The sequence below is a fragment of the Sceloporus occidentalis genome, unplaced genomic scaffold, assembly GCF_023333645.1.
Source record: "Sceloporus occidentalis isolate IW3139 unplaced genomic scaffold, rSceOcc1.0.p SCAF_3, whole genome shotgun sequence".
Lineage (NCBI taxonomy): Eukaryota > Metazoa > Chordata > Lepidosauria > Squamata > Phrynosomatidae > Sceloporus > Sceloporus occidentalis.
Window position 1 is genome coordinate 172019700 of NW_028316983.1, and position 20091 is coordinate 172039790.

At 43.4% G+C, this 20091-nt stretch overlaps 1 protein-coding gene across 2 annotated transcripts in view; it reads right to left on the reverse strand.

Annotated features, from left to right (window-relative positions):
* Nucleotides 1–19257, reverse strand: part of NFATC1 (nuclear factor of activated T cells 1) — a 155240-nt gene extending 135983 nt beyond the window's left edge. Inside the window, exons 1-2 of one of the 2 annotated variants that reach the window (XM_089516901.1) lie at nt 19197–19257; nt 18509–18744 (exon numbers count right to left, since the gene is read on the reverse strand). In XM_089516901.1, coding sequence (XP_089373027.1) covers nt 18509–18527 — 19 coding nt within the window. In that variant the 5' untranslated portion in view covers nt 18528–18744; nt 19197–19257. Of the gene's footprint in view, nt 1–18508; nt 19087–19196 lie in introns of those variants that run through there. The other variant, XM_089516900.1, reaches the window with a different exon arrangement.
* Nucleotides 19258–20091: the final 834 nt, after the last annotated feature.

Here is a 20091-nt window from a genome sequence, read left to right on the forward strand (position 1 = left end):
TGCATACCCCAACAATGTTCAGGGTGTCCCTTTTCATTGACAGGGGAATCCCATCAATAAGCTGGCAACAGTGCAAGTGCCCAGGTGCAAAACATTGCTGCTGAGACAGTTGTGAGATTGCCATTCACATGGTGTCGGTGTCCCTTCCACTCCCCCTGTCCCCCTCCCCATTCCTATTCCCAAGCAGCATTACTTTCCCCCCCTCTCAATTTCTTTTTTAAAAAATACTTTTTTATTGGTGTCTGGAATTGCATGAGTTATAAAAAATAAAATAAAAATGCTGAAAGGCATGCTGAGTAGGGCTTTAGGCAGAGAGGCAGGGTTAAAGGGAACTCAGGAAGAGAGCATGAAGGCAGGAGCAGCCCCAGTCATATGATTCCAAAGATGTGCAATATTGAGGCTCTGAACACAGCATGTGTCCAATTTTTCTCCCTGTCACGATCACTGTGATAACAGGGCTCATGCTGTAAAGCCGTGGGAGAAAAGATCTGTGAACTCCAGGTCTGTTTTAAGAATTTCTTTACAAATGCCTTCAAAGTATTGTCCTTTCCACAACAAACCACTGAGTTATGGACACAAAGGAGAGATAGTGAAGGTGTGACCCATTGTCTGAATGTAGCCTCTCAGGCTCCCAAACTTTTTTTTTCTCTATAGCCTCCAGAAAATATGGGGGCAAGTTTGCCACCTTTTCAGTGGGAATGAGCTGTTTAGACAATTTATAACAGGAAATGACCAGGAAGCTGAATATACTATATACTTGGTATGATAGAGCATAGGTGGCTCATTGTTGGTATAGGGGGCTACCTCCCCCACTCATACCATGCGCTACCCAGAATGTTGGAAGAATTTGTGACCAGCTTATAAACAGACATCAATATTGTTAGCCTGTTCTTTTTTGTGTGATGATTTCCATGATGACAACACCAGCATTCTTAACTATGAAAATCATAAACAGCCTGCTGTTAATGTTTGACACCTAGTTTCCAGAAGACAATGAATCTGTACAGACAGGCTAAAATAAAGCTGCTTCTGGTCACTTTGGAGGTATGCTGCTTAAATGACACTCACATCTTAAGAAGCCAAAAGCTGCACTTAGAACTGGAGCGTGGCTTTGGCATGGCTTCTGGCCTCTTAGGATGCATGCATAATTTAAACAGCATACCTCCAAAGTGACCTGAAGCAGCTTTATTTTGGCCTGTCTGTTCGAGCTCAATGTTACCTTTAGCAGAATACCTAGCTCTGCATAATGTACTGTAATATTTCTTTGTGGTGATTAAACTGTGACTTTTCATAGAACATAGAATCACAGAGTTGGAAGAGACCACAAAGGCCAACCGGTCCAACCCCCCTGCCATGCAGTAAATCACAATCAAAGCATCCCCGACAGATGGCCATCCAGCTTCTGTTTAAAGACCTCCAGGGAAGGAGACTCCACCACTCTCCAAGTTTCCTCTTTGCTTGGTCCATAGGCAGAGAAGTAAATAGTGCCTACCCATATTTCATTACATTTGGGGAATGTAATTGTGCTTTCTCTTAAAAAGGGCCTATGATCCAAAATTTATTTTAAGGAGGAGAGCAGCAGCTACACTGAACAGCAGTTAAATGGAAAGCCATTTATGCCCTCTTTGTCTTGCTCAAATAATTATCTTTGCTCCAAAGAAACTTATGGTAATCTGCTGGACCTAAATTTGGATGCTCATGACACATTCTTGTTTCTTCTGCCCTAATGGTCAATCACATGATTCATTTCCAATGCACTGGTGCCAACCTGAGTTGACCTTTGCAGTGATTTAGTTCTGTTCCATCAAATTGATAGATATCACCAAAATGCACCCCCAAATGTGGTAGGAACAACTTTTCAACAAGCAATAAATAATGGAACTGGTGAGTCCATAAAATTTAGCCGGGAGTAAATGCCAGGTTATTGATCTCTTAACTTATGGTGAGTAGCTTACCTTGAGGAATGCATCTATGTTTGAAATGCATTTGAAATTTGGAAAGCAGCTTGCAAATACATTTTTCCTGCATCTATTACTTTTACCTTCTCTTAATAAGTGTTATATTCATATGGTTTTAATTGCCAGACAGACGTCTTCCTCTAAGAGCAAGCTGGGCTTTGGTTGCAGCTAGGATCAACCAAACCTAGGTCTAGCTTCCCAACTGCTGAATCTCAAGTTAAAACTCTTCAAAGACACCACTGAAAAGCTGAGTAATGCTTATTATGGCTCCTAAAAATGGTAATATACTTGTTTGTTACATATATATATTTGTTACATATTTGTTCGTATACTGTCACACTAAAAATAGCATTGCTGTAGTCAATGTGATAACCTATCAAGTGTAGGGAATGGGCCACCAGGTTGTTATTCATATGTTAGTTAAACTGAAATCGTCAGCTTCAATTACTCACATTTAGCTCAGATCCCAATACATTTGATTCATACTGTTGTATTAATCAGGCTAAACAGTTACTTTGAATCCTGCTCCCCAATCCTCCCTAAGGATTTCTAGACTTTTGGGGAGAGGGTGGGTAGCCTTAATATTTAGGATTATTTAGCTGCAGCACCCACTAGTGCCAACTGTGAGAAAAAGACATGTCCACACAGACATATACAACAAGTATCTTACAATTTTGCTATTTTTAATAAAAGCTCAGAATTATTAAACTGAGGGGCTATGCATGATGTCACTCTGTTTAGAAACATAGAGCTGGAATGGGCCAAACAGGCTATCAATCCCTTGCTCAGTGCAGGAACTCCAGCTAGAGCATCTGCAGCAGGTAGCTGCTCAGCATCTTTTTGAAGACATTCAGAGAAAGAGACCCCGCCATCTCTCTAGATAAGTGGTTCCATTTTGTTTCCATGTTGTCAAGACATTGAGAAACTGGAGTGTGTCTAAAGGAAGGTGACTAAAATGGTGAAGGGTCTGGAAACCATGCCCTATGAGGAATGACTTAGGGAGCTGGGGATGTTTAGCCTGGAGAAGAGAAGGTTAAAAGGTGATATGATAGCCCTGTTTAAATATTTGAAGGGATGTCATATTGAGGAGAGAACAAACTTGTTTTCTGCTGCTCCAGAGAACAAGACCTGGAACAATGGATGCAAGCTACAGGAAAAGAGATTCCACCTCAACATTAGGAGGAACTTTCTGACAGTTAGGGCTGTTCGACAGTGGAACAAACTCCCCCGGAGTGTAGTGGAATCTCGCTCCTTGAAAGTCTTTAAACAGAGGCTGGATGGCCATCTGTCAGATATGCTTTGATTGAGAGTTCCTGCATGGCAGGGGTTACACTGGATGGCCCTTGGGGTCTCTTCCAACTCTATGATTCTATAAGTCTACATTTCTTCCATGTGTTTATGTGTACTACCTGTTTAATAAGTCATTTCCGACTTAAGGTGACCCTAATGCAAACCAATCATTGGGTTTTCTTGGCAAGATTTGTTCAATAGGGGTTTGCCCTTGCTTTCCACTGAGGTTGAGAGAGTGTGACCTGCCAAAGGCCACCCAGAGGGTTTCCATGGATGAGTGGGGATTTAAAAGCTCATCTCCAGAGATGTAGTCCAACACTCAAACCACTATGGCACATTGGCTCTCAGGACCAATTTAGCATATACCCCTCTAGAGCTAAGCAACGTTAATGTTTCAAATACAGTACAAACCCCATGACCCCCACCCAGCATGCCCAGTATCTGGGGGATTCTGGAAGCTGTAGTCCAAAATGTAAATTTCCATACTCGGTCCTGTCCTTCCATGCTTTTAGCTCTTAATACCATAGCAAACACTCCCCCTTCCCACTCCCACAACTTGTTCTTGTTTGTTGTTGTGTGCCTTCAAATAATTTATGACTTATAGAAAGGCCGATCTATCGCTGGATTTTCTTAGCAGAATTTGCTTAGATGAGGTTTGCCTTTGCCTTCCTCTGAGGCTGAGAGAGAGTGACTTGCCCAAGATCACCCTATGGGTTTCCATGGCCACATGGGGGGGGGGTGTCAAACCCTGGTCTACCAGTGTCCTAGTCCAACACTCAAACTCACTACATTTCAGAACAATTTCAAGGGGGGAAATTTGATCATTCAGTGTGGTTCTTCCACAGTAAGTTGCTTGCTGACTAGGCATACAGTGGCTGAATGTTTTTCTCCCCCTTGATTTAACAAGTAGCAGTTATATTTCCAGAATCTTTGTGTTTCTTAAGAAATAAAAGCTCAGATTCTTTGCTTGGAGATACAGTGTTTTCACATTAGCCAAGATAGTTTTAAAGTCTGCAACATGCAAATGACCTCACTGTCCCAGAAACCTGGACTGCAGAGCTCCCAGATCTTCAAGGCTGGATTTCAAAGGAATAGTTTTTAAAAGCAGTTATGGAAATGGTATTCCACTATATACTCTGGGAATCCCATTTTCCAGCCTGATGGCTGAAAAGACCATTGCAGAGTGCCAGGAAAATACCGTTTTTCCATGAGATCCACTCTACTTCTCCCTCCTCCCCCTCTACTTTCCACAACAAAGTGCTATATTGCCTTACACATTTTCTATTATAGTTTACGCTGCTCTGGCAAACATCTGCTCCTGGTTTCCCCTTAGGCAATTTACAGAATCTGATACTGAACTGGTGGTAACCACTGGTCCTTAAACACTGTTGCTTCCAACGTTCCTAACAGATACGCCTGCCAGTCTTCTTGATGAGGAATTAGCCAAGTGTTCTGATGTTGGGCAGGGATGTGCGTGTGTGAGAGAGAACTGGCTCTGAGTGAAAGAGGTTGTTGTTATTGATCTAAGAGGCACATCTGCACAGCCGATTGGCAAGAGAAACTACAGATACATTGTGTAATGTACCAGCCTTCTCTGTGTTTGCTGCCTTTTGATTATTTCTTTGCTTCCAGCTGTTTGATCAAAGTTTGCAAGGCTGAATCACCAGAGTATATGAGAAGTCTTTGGCATCAGCTTTCAAAAAAACACCATTTGGAATCATCAGGATAATTTTAAAAGGAATTTGAGGGGGTAGAAAAGGATCCAGTAAATGGTGAGATGATTAAGTACCTTTGCCCCACTGTTAGTTTTAATTTCCCCCCATTTCTTGGTTTATTTTGTTTCTTTAATCGTATTTCTAATCTTTAGAACTAAAGTACTTACAAATGAGGGTGCATAACAAGAATCAAAATAAAGTTGCTGTTATTAAAACAATTGCTTTCTGATCCTTTAAAGGGAATGGTCTTTTTAAAAAGGGTCTAACTTTATCTGAGATCTGGAATTGGAAGGAATATGCCGAAAGCCAAGAAAGAAAAACAGGTAAAACAGAATTAGAAGATTTTTTTTTTAACATATTCAGTTCTCTTTTGGATTGTGGTAATGATTTCTGCTTTTCAAACATAAGATAAAGCTCTTTTGTCATGGGAAGTTTGCCATAATATTATGATGACACAAGTTATGAACTAATTGTGTCAAAACTAGTCTTGGCTGCAGACATTTTGTGAGACACGCAATCCAGGGCATAGGTGCTACTTCCTCCAAATAAACTGGAATGTAGACAGTAGGAACCAAAGTAAGGGCAACTGACAGCTGGTATCAGTCTTTAGTAACCCTTAGCATGGTCCTGGCAATGGGCTCTCTGGTACCAAACAGGGCCACTGCCTCTTCCCTGGCCTCTTAGTAGTGCCAGTCCCTCACTCATTCCCTGATCCTCTTACCAGATTGGTGGCACTTCCGTTATAATCCACTACAAGCAGACACTCTCTTAGATACTCCCATATCCAGTGCTCAGTGTCAGCATCGGGACTCTAAAATGGCAGCCACCTACTGTGAATCATACTGAAAGTATTCAAGAGGGCTATCTGAAACTAAACAAACAAAATAGTAAATTTGCTAGGTTGAACACCATAAGCAAAGCAGGCTTAAAATGTGGTGCAATGAAAATATGAACCATAGCTGAAATGCCAGATTTAAAGAAGGGCAAATTGAAGTGTGAATTGTTTGCTTTCAGAGTGAATTATAAACACTGCAACAGTGACACCACCACTGTGGCAGTTCTTCCCTGAGAAGTTGAGTTTCAATGGATGTCAATCCATGAAACAGTAGTCAAGCTGTGGAAAAAGCGGATAGAGAACAAAAGCACCTGTGTTGAAGCATTACAATCTGGAAGAATGAATGAACTGTGTTTGTGAATGCCAGTTCTGCACGATTAGATGCTGCTGTATTGTTGCAGAACAGCTCTCCTGTGACATATCCTTCCAAGGCACTGACAACTGCCTAACATAATCTTGGGACAGAAAACAAAAAGTTTGCAATAGTGTTTTAGGACTGCAGAAACAGACTACAACTTATTGGAAGCCATTTTCAACTAACATTTATACCCAAAGGTGCCTACTATGATTTCCAACAATACAGAAGTAGTAACAGTTACACAGTGGCAGTTACACAGACCAACCAAATTACTGTATTAATAATTGCACTTTATCAAGAGAACATATCTGTGCTATATGGAGTCACTGGGGTATTTGGCCCAATATTGTCTATTCTGGCTGCCATTTTCAAAGATGGTTTCTTTCCAATCCTACTTGGGGGTGCCAGAAGTAGAATCTGGAATCTTACACATGCAGTATATGTGATTGTATTACTGAGCCACAATATATCCCTTTAATATTCCCCATATACTTCCAGGGCATTATAAGGAACAAGGTAGAACAAGTTTTGCAGAGGATGGTGATGCTATATATCCTGTTATGTCTTATTTCCCACTTAGCACTGAATCAACAAAATGTTAACTGCCAATTTTAATACCAAATCTTAAAAAATATCAAATAGTTTCTACAAACTGTAAGTGTTTTTCAAACCCTAAAGATCCTATTTTTCAGGGAGGATAACAAATATTTCAAAAAATATTTGTATTTGTACTTACTGAAACTACAGAGAAGGACTATGTGTGTATTATGGATTTATATTTTTAACTGCCTGAATCATAACACCAGAAGGCCTAAAGAAACACCCAATACCATTCATGAGTGTCATCTTGGCACTGAGCTACATAAAATAAGAGCTCAGTGTCGGTATAGGAGCCAGAAAAGTGTAAAAATTGAAGACGTAATATAGTCTTCAGATGGAAACATAAAAATATTTTTATGTTACCTCAAGTAGTGCTTAAGGTACAAATTTCATTGGACAAATGTTAAAGGAGGTTACATATAGTGAGAATGAGTAAAATTCACCCCAAGTTGGAGGTGTCAAATACTATTGCAGTAGTGGCAGTTTCTTTGTCTTTTAAAAATCATTTGTATATTAGCATAGGTGAGCTCACTTTGGTGGCTACCACTTCCCTCCTCAAAATGAGGCGTGATGTAGTATTATTTCTGTTGGGCTGTAGAATAAAAGGAAAATTGTAGCTTCTAGTACATGGACATCAAGAGGAGTTCTGTGGCTGCTTATAAAAATACTTTTTGGTATCAAAGCCATACTGAGTAGTGCTGAAAGAACTTCATTTGCTTCTGATCTGTCTCTGAGTGCATGAAAGGAGAAGAAGAGCTGAATCTCATGACCTGAAAAAAGCCTCTCAAACAGACTCAGAAGTGGTACTTGAAGGCAAAGTAGCTGTTCCTCAAATAGAGGACCACAGCATTAGTGTCTCAAGGCAGAACTAATGGAAGAAGTTGCAGCATAAAGTAGAGAGAAGGTTCTGAACATAGTAGACTGTGACTAAAGCAAGAAATACAGTGATAAAAAAATCTATTAAACACAGAGAGCATTGTTTTATTTTAAAATGAGAATGAGAGAGTGAGAGAATGATAGTAGTATGCAAAGTCTTCTGTGAGTAGATTTGTTGGGGGGGGGGAACAATACTGGGGAACACTAGCTTAAAGAAAGAACTAACAAACCTAGGGTAGCAACCATTTTGAGATTGTAGGACCGTAAATCTTAGGGTATTAGCTGAAGCCTCACCAAACTAGTATGCTTCTCTTGGTCTCCAGGGGAGACAATTCTAAGCAGCCCTTGAGCAGAAAAATGGATTTTTATATGTGAGGTGTTTTAAAACCCTAGTATCCATTCCACCCATTCTTAGCTGGCTTTATGCTTGAAGGTGTTTATATGCTTGTCTGCTCACCTTGAGAGTCTTTATATGCATGTTGCACTTGTGCAACCTTGATGTCCCAGAAAGCAGAGGTGAGGGGATAGGACTGGGAGACAGATAGTGGGTTAGTGTATTTGTGCTATTTGGATCAAGGTAGGGGGTGGAATGGCAGCATCATAACTTGTGACACCTCCTGTTATACATAACCTGGCAGCAATGCTGCAGGTCCTGGGGGAAACTAGCTCCCCAAGGATTGGCAGTGAGCTTTCTACAACCCCTAGCAGCAGCAGAGGATCTGGTGAAACTCCTGTCATGAGGTGCATCTCCACTGTAAAAATAATGCAGCTTGACACCACTTTAACTGCCATGGCTCCATCCTACGGATTCCTGGGATGTGGAGTTATCTGAGGCACCAGCAGTCTTTGGCAGAGAAGGCTAGAGACCTTGTAAAACTACAAATCCCAAGATTCCACAGGATGGGGGCTACAGCAAGTAAAAGTGATGTCAAACTGCATTATTTCTACAGTGTAGATCAGGGGTCGGCAACCCCCGGCCCGCGGGCCACATGCGGCCCGCCAAGGCTAGGGGACCGGCCCGCGCCTGGTGCTGCCGTGGCGGCGGCAATCGGCGGCAGCACCAGGCCCTTGGGGGGGCGCCAGCCTCCTCCCTCTCGCGCGAGCCGCTAAAGGCGCCGCTCGTTCGTGCGAGAAGGTGGGGCCTTTGGGGGGCCGCCGGCCTCTTCTCTCGCGCGCGAGCCGCTGCTCACGCGAGAGGCCAAAGGCGCCGCTTGCTCGCGCAAGAGGCCAAAGGTCTCTCGCGCGAGTGGGCGGGGCCTTTGGGGGGGCCCGCTGGCCTCTTCGCTCTCGCGCGAGCCGCTGCTCGCGCGAGAGGCCAAAGGTCTCTCGCGCAAGCGGGCGGGGCCTTTGGGGAGCCGCTGGCCTCCTCCTTCCTGGACCTCTGCCTCCAGCAGGTGAGGGAAGGGAGGATAGGAAGGAAGGAAGGAGAGAGAGTGGAAGGGAGAGAAAGAAAGGGAGAAAGATAGGGAAAGAAGAAGAGATGGAAGGAAGGAAGGAGAGTGGAAAGGAGGGAAGGAAAGAAAGAGGTGTGGAGGGAGAGATGGGGAGAAGGGAGAATGAGAATGAGAAAGGAAGGGTGGGAGGAAAAGGAAGAGAGAGATGGATGGAAGGAAAGAAAGGAAGGAAGAGAGGTGGAGGGAGGGAGGGAAAGGGGAGAATGAGAAAGAGGGGGGGAAGGAAAAGGAAGAGAGAGATGGGTGGAAAGAAGGAAAGAGATGAAAAGAAGGAGAGAGAGTGGAAGGGATGGAAAGAAAAGAAAGAAAGAAAGAAAGAAAGAAAGAGCTGTGTGGAGGCAGAGATGAAGAGAAGAGAGCCAGGAAGAAAGAAGAAAGGAAGGGGGAAATGAAGGCGAGAGGGATTGAAAGATGTGTGGAGGAAGAGAGAGACGGATGGAAGGAAAAAGAGTGGGAGTGAGGGAAGGAAGTGGGAGAATGAGAAAAGGAGATGGAAGAAGGAAAAGGGAGGAAGAAAAGAGAATGAATGTGAGATGGGGGGTGGCAGGTCTGGCAAAGAGGGCCAGGCCTCTAGTGCTGGTGCCCGCCGTTGGCTTTTTTGCGGGCCCCTGACAGGGCCTGGGGCCCGTCAGGGGCCCGGAAAGAGGGCGAGGCCTCCAGCGCTGGACCCACCCCTGGAGGGTGGAAGCTCCACCCCCAGTGTGTGGCACCGCCCCCAGAGGGTGGAAGCTCCACCCCCCCGGCTTCGGCCCCCCAGTTGTCTGAGGGACAGAAACCCGGCCCCCGGCTCAAAAAGGTTGCCTACCCCTGGTGTAGATGCACCCATGGATGCTGTAGGTGAGCTCATGTGGGATGTAAGTGGCAAACGGCCTGGCAGGAACACCTTCAGTTAATGCAAAAGTTTTGTAATTTTTTTGCATGAGCTGCTGAAAAATGCCTTTATGAAAAATGCCACACAGTGGGATCTTGTTATCTGCTGAGGTTTGGTTCCAGGCTCTCCCAGGAATAACAAAATCCGTGGATGTTTGAGTCCCATTAAATACAATGGCAGAGCAAAATGGTGTCCCTTATAGAAAGTGGAAAATCAAGGTTTGCTATTAGGAATTCATACTTTTTTTTTTTAATATTCTCAAACCATGGATGCTTGAATCCATGGATAAAAAATCTGTGTATAAGGAGGGATGGCTGTATTATGTGGTCAACAGGGTTTTGGCCATTAGTTCCACTCTTCATGAAAACCCTAGTTGTCCTGTTGTAAAACATCACAAAGGCCCATGGCATCACAAGGACTTGCCCCGTGGTCTCAGGTATGTCTCTGCAATCTCCAGGAATGGCATGCTGCTGGCCTGATAACTCTAATTACGGTATATACCAAGTGTTAAGTTAATCGGCTGTGTTGTGCATCCCATGTTCCACTGACACTATTTTACTGAAGCAACAAATGTTTGAAATATGTGAGTTGGTCAAAACTGATACAAAGGTTGTCTAATTCTTTTTCAAATGAGGACGTTCCTAACAGGGAGTTACACAACACAGAGAAATTATATGCTGTACATGTTATGTGAATAGACTTATTTGTATTATGTTTTAATATTTATCCTTCTATCTAGCCTTTGCCCAACCATTTTGTCTGCATTCAAAACCACCCTCTTTGTTCCTTGCGAACTAGTCCATATCAGCCTTTAAATCTATGTTAGCCAACATGCAAATGTATGGATCATTTTTCCAGTACTCCTAGTGTACCCAGACAGGGAAATGCCTGTGCAATTGGTGGCTTATTAAGCCAGCCTGCCAATATTGAAAATATTTTTTTAAAAAAACATATGGACATCTACTGATACTGCAGAGCATTAAGGTATACAAAAAAACAAACCAAAAGCCCCCAGGAGGTTTATTAAGTTTCTTGTGGGCTCTGTACAAGACTAGTTAGTTACATTCAGCTTAGGGTTTCACAAGTTATACACATTTTCTAAAGATAAAAATAGATTATACAATGTTGAGTAAACAGCTCAAGTTTGCTGTTTTGAGAAGGGTTAACTTTGTTGTTTTAGCAAAAACTAAGTGCCTTGTGGCACCTTAAGATCTAAGAAATTTGTTAGTCTTTAATGTATAACAAGGCCCTTTGTAGTTATTCTTTCATCTATACACATGGTGGAGGAAAAAGTTGCCATTTAATCCTAGATTCTTCTCATCACATGGGCAGAAGCTATAGAAAGTCAACGCTACCTGTGGTATGTTCCAATACGTATGTCCTGTTTGGTGAACACTTGTATCTTTGTAAGTCATTATTAGCTGGTTATCGCACATCAGCATTAATACTGATGAGATGTATCTTTTCCTCCTCCTCCTTGCTCTCTATCTGATGACATCCCAGAGCTCCATTTGAATGCTGACAGACAAGAGACGCCACTGCACTACTCTGTGGTTCTGTAACATTATTAATTAGTGAGCCATTTTATTATTATCATGGTTTGATCAGTTGTTGTCAAAATGGAAAGCACAAAATTAACCAAGGACACAAAGACAACCCAAAAAATGGAAAGTTCTGAAGAAGAACAAGTGTGATATAATCCTTAGCGTGTTGAACTGGAACATGGGAGATCTAAGCTGATGTCCCTACTGAGTCATGAAATTAACTGGATGATCTTGGGCCACTCACATCAGCCTATATCCCATGGAACTGTTGTGACGATGTAAGTAGGGAGGAGAGTTGGTGTGAGGATATAAGGTTCCTTGAAGAAATGTAGGTTATAAACATAACTACAGTGGACCACTGGTATCCGCTGGGGTTTGGTTCCAGGACCCCCTGGGGAAACCAAAATCTGTGGATGCTCAAGTCCCATTAAATACATTGGCATAGTAAAATTGTGTCCCTTATATAAAATGGCAAAATTTATATATATTCTGTAATATTTTCAAGACGTGGATGGCTGAGGGTGGGTCTGGTTGAATCCATGAATATGGAGAGCAGACTGTAATAAACAATAAACAAACTGGCTAGCCAAAAGGATAAAACATAGTTTATACATCTTCAAAGTTGATTGAGAACCAGACTATAATTGTCTCCCAAAATGAAAGAGCAGAAAAAACCTGAAAGGGAGCAGGATCAAGTAGTATCATATCTGCACTGGGTCACAGAATTCAGTTTAATTCAGTATAGAAACACATGTATGTGATCTACCTCCAACATAGGATATTAGGAATTATTACCAAAGATGATAACCCACATCTCATTTATACCACTCTAATGCCACATAATTCAATGAAACTGCAAACTCAGACTTGTATTTAATTCATATGGCTTTTTTGCTGAGATTTCATTCCAGTACCCTGCTCATGTCATAATCTCAGAAGATAAACAGAAAAACTCCAGAAGGCAATTAGAAATATATTTCCTAGAAATTATTCCCCCAAGTTTGATTGCAGGTGAGCACCCATACTTTGCAAGTATCCTTTTTTTAAATTATAGTAACATTTCAGAAAATCTCAGTAAAACATTATTTCAGTTATTGCTGCTCCTACACTCTGAAAATAGCCTAGAGAATCCCATAACAATTTAAGATGAGTGACAAATATAAATTGGTGTCTCAGCGCCAGCCCAAAAATTACCACAGCAACTCATTTCTTTTATTTGGTTTAGCTCAGCGGTTCTCACAGCAAGCCTGTCTAAATCAAGATTAAAACTTTCCCAGTCTCTCTTGACACCTGAAAGATTTTCTACACATAAACTGAAAACAGTGTGACAACTACATAAAGATAGCTACAGCTGTTTATGATGCACACGTATCGTATATATATGCTAAAGACTTGAAACTAGCCATAGCTTTCCAGGAGCATCTGCACATACACTGAATAAGGAGGGCCAAATCTATCAGTTTCACTTTTCCTACATTTAATTCCTTTAAAATCTCAAGTTCTTTCCCTCTTATTTCTGAAGACATTTGCAAATTCTGGTAATTTCTTAACAAAAACAAACGATATTCCCAGCTATCTGTACTGGCAAAATTCAACAAATATACCTATTTTTAATATGGAGACCACAAGGTCCTACTTGGCTGCCAGACAGCTGGCCAAATATAAGGGAGGAAGGGCTGAAAACCCTACATCTGCACAATAAACATCATTGAATACATAGGGGTTCAAACACAAGATTTTCAGAACTCAAAACCCTCTGGCTGGATGGATTTGATTTGATTTCCCACACATCTGTTTTTTTTAAAAAAAATCTCAAGTTCTTCTGTCAAATTTATAAAAGAAACAGGTGAATTTTGCTAATCTCTGATTTAAAAAAATGACCCAGCAAAATTATCACCCATCTGTAGCAGTGAATTACTTTTTTAAATGTATATACTAGTAGTCATCCCTGGAAGTCTCAGAACAATAATGGGGGGTGGGGGATTTAAGGCACAAACAATTTTTAAACGTCAGAGCAGCATGCAGAATATCCCAGTGGTCACTACCTTAAAACAAAATCCTGCACTTAAATATGTTTAAAATCCCAGGCCAATTGAAAGCCTTGTCTGCTGGGCAATAAAGCATCAAATGTCAGCTCTAAATGAGCCTCTCTGGGAAAAGCATTCCAAGGCCACAGTGTATCACAACAGAAAAGACCTCCTCTCAGGGTCACTTGATCTCCGTACAGAGGGGAACCATAGAACAAACCTCTGATGGTAAGTACGGCCCCATACAGACAGGCCAAAATAAAGCTGCTTCAAGTCACTTTGGAGGTATGGTATTTAAATGATGCATGCATCATAAGAGTCCGGAGGTTGCGCCAATGCTGCACTCCAGTCCTTTGGTGCAGCTTCCAGACTCTTAGGACACATGCATCATTTAAACAGCATACCTCCAAAGTGACCCAAAGCAGCCTTATTTTGGCCTGTCTATATGGGCCCTATAATACAAATACCGTTGTCCCACAGAATAGGTATCTATATGGAAGCCTTTCATAGGTAGATGTGTGATCAGGTGTGAAGTGGTTTATGTGTGATGTAACGTGTTGCACTAGGACTCTGGCAATCCAGAGTTTGAATCCTTGCTCAGCCATGGAAAGCCACTCTGTAACCTTGAAGAAGTCACACTCTCTCAACCTCAGAGGAAGGCAAAGGCAAACCCCCTCCCCATCAGAACAAGCCTGTCAAGAAAACCCAATGACAGGCTAACAGCCATGGCAGTTAATGTCATATCAAACTGCTATAACTATGTAGTGTAAAAAAAGACTTAAGGCAAAACAGGGAGATGGATTTTTATGCAAAACCTTTACTCTCCTGATTAATATGTGCGACAACCAATGCAGAAAAAAAGAAGAATAGGAGCCAAGGAATGATTAGGAATTTTCCAGATTGCGATGGGGATACTTTTTGGATACCCCTTCCCAGGTGCCCCAGCCAACATAGACATTGATCATATTGGTCGGGAAATTCTTGGAGTTGTATTTCAAGAAGCTAACTTCTTGGACAGCTGGAGTTTTCTTGTAAAAGCAGAGGCCAAGGAAAGAAAGGGACTCTGGTCATGAACTTTCAGCACAAATGATGTAAGAGTGTTTCCCCAGAGTAGGAGTCAGGGGTCAGCTTCCTCATCTGATCATGCCTCTGCACCTCACAAACACCTGCAAGCCACTGCTTGACTTCCCCAACATACACACCAACTCAGGAGGCCCATACTGCAAACAGATCTTTTGCCTCTCTCCTGCTTTTGAGGAAGTACAGCCTTGTGGTCAGGGTTCCTTGCTTTTAAGGTGGGGAATGGTAGCTACAAATGCTCTTGAAGATGCAAAGTCAGACTACAAGATTTGCATTTTTTTAAAGGTATACACACAACCATTAAATTTCTGTGAGACAAGAGTTAATCAATCCGAAGAGGAGGCATTTAAATGTTTTCAGAGTACAGAGTTTTCAGAAAGCAGTTGCTAAATGACATACATAGTTATCAGTGCTCTTCTAAGAATCATTCCAGTGAATACATCTATTTCATATTGGATGAAAAATTCCAGATCCCAAAAGCATCTAAGCAAAAAAGGTAGTTTCTGTAAGGTAGCATATGTGGCAGTAGCATTGCCAGTGAAAGAAAATTTACAATGCAATCCTCTACATGGTTACTCAGAAATAAATCCCATTGTGTTTTATGGTGCTTGCTCCCCAGAAAGTTTAGCCTAAGGCTGAAATCACATACCCACCTATGTATTAATATGCCTACCTGAACTCAGCAAGACATACTTTATCATAAAAGTGAGCAGGATTGCATTGTTAGTTCACCACTTGCTTGTATATCAATTATATTTTGAGTGTTAACGTTTCTCCTGAGAAAAACGTGAGGGAGGGCAAGGTGGGGGATTCTCTATAAAGGAGCCCACAAAGCCTTGCATCATGTCATCCTCATGTTTTAAGCAAACAGAGAGCAAAACATTTACACTACCCAACCAAAGATTTATTCAAACCAGAAATGTTATTTCCTCAGTCAACCCATGAGAAGTTACAGTTTAGGCAACCTGAAACTTCACCCAGTCCCATAAGAGCTGCTAAAAAGTTATTTACAACTGTTAAAAGATTTACATGTTAACATGAAGCATTATTAAAATATGGTTTGTTATGAGGTCATTGTTTTTAGAAAAGATTTAAGAACTAAAGGAGGGTCTCATTCAAAATAAAAAACAGCAATTTAATACTGTGTAGATTCATGTATCCTTGTATATAATATATTGCCATATAATGTGTACCTTGTTGTTATGTGCCTTCAAGTTGACTCTGAATTATGGCAACCCTATCATATGGTTTTCTTTGGCAAGATCGATTCAGAAGAGACTTGCCCTTACCTTTTTCATAGGCTAAGAGAGTGTGCCAGCATTCAAACCACTACTCCATGTTGACTCCTAAGCAATGTGCTTACATTGTGATATTCACATACATCTGTAATATAATACCATATCACACTGAAACTTTCAATGTAGCATGATGTTATTTAAATCGATAAAGGTGGTTTTGTCCTCATGGAACTCTTTTTAAAATAGTGGGCTATTGCTGCTAATCTGTATTAGAAATACTTGAAAGATTATTATGTCAGCCAACTCTGTAGAGATTTGAGTAGCAATGGTTCAGGACTGGAGTGCAGGTTTTGCCTCTTGGTTCAACTCTGCTGAATTAAACCAGTTGCACTGAACTAAACTGAGGGTTGTGGTCTTCTATACATGTTAATTTGGGAATAAGTCTCATTGGTTGCAATGGCACTAAAGAAGGCCTTGGTGGCACTTCCTATCTGACTAAACAAGACCGCACTGGCCGTTGGCTTAAATCAGTTTCCTCCAGCATTGCTTGTATAAAGATAGGGTTAATAGGGTTAACATGCTGTTTCCAAGAGTCTCCTTCTTTGGAGGTCTTGAAAAAGAGGCTGGATGGCCATCTGTCAGGGATGCTTTGATTGTGATTTCCTGCATGGCAGGGAGTTGGACTGGATGGCCCTTGTGGTCTCTTCCAACTCTATGATTCTATGATCATCATGGGTCCATGAAAACACTTTTCTACCTCTGGAATTCCCTTTTTCTGTGTGTCCAAATTATTTCAAATTGCCACGTCAAATAAAAAAAATTAACTTTATCATTAAGATCCACTGACCAGAGATGTCTTGATGCTCGTCTAAAGTTCATAAACAGTTTTCGAAGAAGGAAGAGCAGGGTCATGCCTCAGGATTTGGACTATTTCTTGCCTCCCCCCCCCCCCCAAAAAAAGTGGAGATTTTTTGCTGTTGGGGACAAACATTACAATCCATTTGAATGAAAAAAGCATCCTGAGTCTGAGTGTACAGTTGTGTGCCCACAAGTCCTTTCCGACTTTCCATCTTTTGTCAGCGATTCTTATTCATAAAGCTAACTTTGGTTTTTTTTTATTTGACATGGCAATTCGAAATAATTTGGACAGGGCCTTTTTGACACACAGGAAAAAGGGAAGTCCAGAGGTAGAAAAGTAGTTTCATCGACCCATGATGATCGTAGAAGAGTTGGGAGAGACCTCAAGAGCCATCCAGACCAACCCCATTCTGCCATGCAGGATCTGTTTCAAGATCTCCAAAGAAGGAGACTCTTGGAAACTGCATGTTAACCCTATTAACCGTATCTCTATACAAGCAATGCTGGAGAAAGTTGATTTAAGCCAATGGCCAGCGCAGTCTTGTTCAGTCAGATAGGAAGTGGGCTTTTCTTGGCAAGACCTGATGAGAGGAGCTTTGCCTTGGCCCTTCCCCTGAGGCTGAGAGAGTGTGACTTCTTACTTGCCCAATGTGGGTTTAGATGTCTGCATGGAGACTCCAGAGTCATATATTGAAAGCCAACCCTCAAACCCACTGTGCCAGGCTGGCTCTTGTTACAAAAGAAGGGGAGAGAAATTGACAATTCTGATGGCAAAGCTTTGCAGAGCAGCGCAGGACTCTCAGCAACTCCACGGTGTCCTGGGATTCCTTTGGTTTCAGGAGGAGGAGGAGGAGGAGGAGGAGGTGCTCCAGTCCTTCTTGGCTCTCCAAAGCATGGAGTCAGCTTCTCTCCAAGGCTGGGTCCACACTGCAGGGATGATCCGGTTTGACACCAGTTTAACTGCCAGGGCGCCATGCTCTGGGATTCTGGCCATTGTAGTTTGTTGGGGCACCTTTCCCAACAAACTACAATGGCCAGAATCCCAGAGCATGGCGTCCTGGCAGTTAAACTGGTGTCAAACTGGATTATCACTGCAGTGCGGACGCAGCCCAAGGCAAATGACAACCAAGCGACAGAGAAAAATGATTAGAGGAGGAGAGCTCCAGGCTTTCCCTCGCAGCCCCCGAAGCCACGTTGCGAGTGGGAGAGAGGAGACACCTATTGGCAACAAGTCGCAACTTTGGGGGGAAACACCAGGGGGACACCGCTTCTCCCTCCTCCTCTTCCTCCAGGATGACCAGACGTCCTCCTTTGCCAGAGACCTGTCCTCCATCCCAGCCTCCTGCGCAGAGGAGGGAATCCAAAACCTCCTTCCTCCCTTTGGCGCCTAAGGAGCCTTCATCCATATTGCTAAGGAGCGTTGTGAGCTTCTTCTCTGTGGCAACGTCTCACATTTTTTCCTGGAAGGTCCTCCATTTGGTAGTGAGGACATCTGATCCCCTCCTCCTCCTCCTCCCTGTTGTCCTCGCTGCAAAGGAGGACAAGGCAGATAGAGGGGCTTCCAGAAGATATACATGTCAGAGAAAACACTCCAACTCCAAAGCTCAGTCACTGCTTCTTAGCCAGGCTCCAAATGGGGGAAAGGGAGCTTTGGGATTCCCTCCTGGCTTTAGGGAATTCCTCTTGGAAAGAGGAGCCAGTCAAGGAGGGCAGGGCCCTTCTCTGTCGGCTCCCCTCTGGGCTGCATCCAGACCGGAGAAATAACCCGGTTTGGCCGCGCTTTAACTCTTTGCTATGGAATTACCTTCCTCCGCGGACTTCATGCTGCTCCTTGGCGGCGGCTGGGGACTCTCTCTCTCTCTCTCTTTTCCTTCTTTCGTCTTTCTTCCCTCGCAGCCTTCACTCGGTTGGAGCCTGAGGCGCCGGGAGGATGGGAGTCCCAGGGTCCCGCCTTGGCATCCGTCGTCTCAGGAGGAGGAGGAGGAGGAGGGAGCCAGGTGAAGCCGGGAGGAGGGAAGAGCTGAGGGAAAGGAGGGAAGCCTGGAAGGGAAGGAGGACACACCTGAGGAAAGGAGGACAAACTTGAAGGAAAGACTTAAGGAAAGGAGGAGAGACTTGAAAGAAGGAGGGGGAAACTGGAGGAAAGACTTTAGGGAAGGAAGGAAAACGTCAGGAAAGGAGGAAAGCCCTGAAGGAAAGCCTTGAAGGAAGGACTGGGGGAGCCCCGTCGGAGTTTCCCCTTCTCCCCCAAAACTGAGGGGCTGCTGAGGTTCTTTTGGGGGAAGGGATGCTTCTGCTTTGGGTTTGGCTTCCCTTCCCAGAGCAAAGCGGGCTGCCTTTGCAATGGCTCTTTTTTCCTGAGGCGGCTGTCCTGGGGCGAGGAGAGAGGGGCAGAAGGGAGGAGGAAGCCGGGGAAAGGGGGGCTGGCAAGAGGGAGAGCTCCTGCTCCGAGGAGGAGGAGGAGAAGGGAGAGAGCTTGCCGTGGGACTTACTCACACTCGCCCTCCCTCTCTCCCTCCTTGCCTGCCTGCCTTCTCCTTCTCCTTCTCCTTCTCCTGGCTTTGACTCTCATCGGGCAACTTTGGAGAAGTCCCTCTCTCTGACGCTTCGGTGCCTGGCTTTTTAAAGCAGGAAAACACCCCCCTCGGTTAACCCCCCCTTTCTTAGCCCCAATGGTCCCGCCCAGGCCCCCGTGACGTCACGGGTCCGAAGACGAAGAAGTGCTGGCTCGCCTCTCAGCTGCTTTGGGAGCCCAGCCAGGCAGCCAGGCGGCGGACGGGAGGAACCACTGCAAGGAGGAGGAGGGGGGGGGGAAGAGGGAGGCATCCGAGGGGAGTCCCTGCCTCGCCTCCAGATGGGGACTCTCTTGCTCCTGGCACCCCTCTGGGCTCCCGCTGGACTTATCCCGCTTCCATATCGGGAGAGTGGAGGGAGGGGTGGAGGAGGGTATCCCCGACTTTTAGAACGAGGAGTCTTGAAAGAATATGAATAATGTTTGGTAGATTGTAAGTAAGAGATGTACATTCGCTTAGTCAAAAGGTGTTGCATATGGTCTTTTTATGTTTGTTGTATTGTATTTTCTTTATATATAGATATATATAATGTCTATATAGATGTCTATGTTTTAAACTTATTATTAGTTATAGAATTAGTTATTAATTACTAATAATTAGTTATTAGACGAATAACTAATAAAGATAACTTGGGGTGGGGGAGAGAAAAAGGATTTTGTAGCAAATGGAGCCAGCCTGGTCTTGAGTGTTGGACTCTGGAGACTAGGGTTCCGTTCCCACTTCGGCTATGGAAACTCAGTTGAGCGAGTCACACTCTCTCAGCCTCAGAGGAGGGCCATGGAGAACGTCCTCTGAAGAAAGCTGGCCAAGGAAA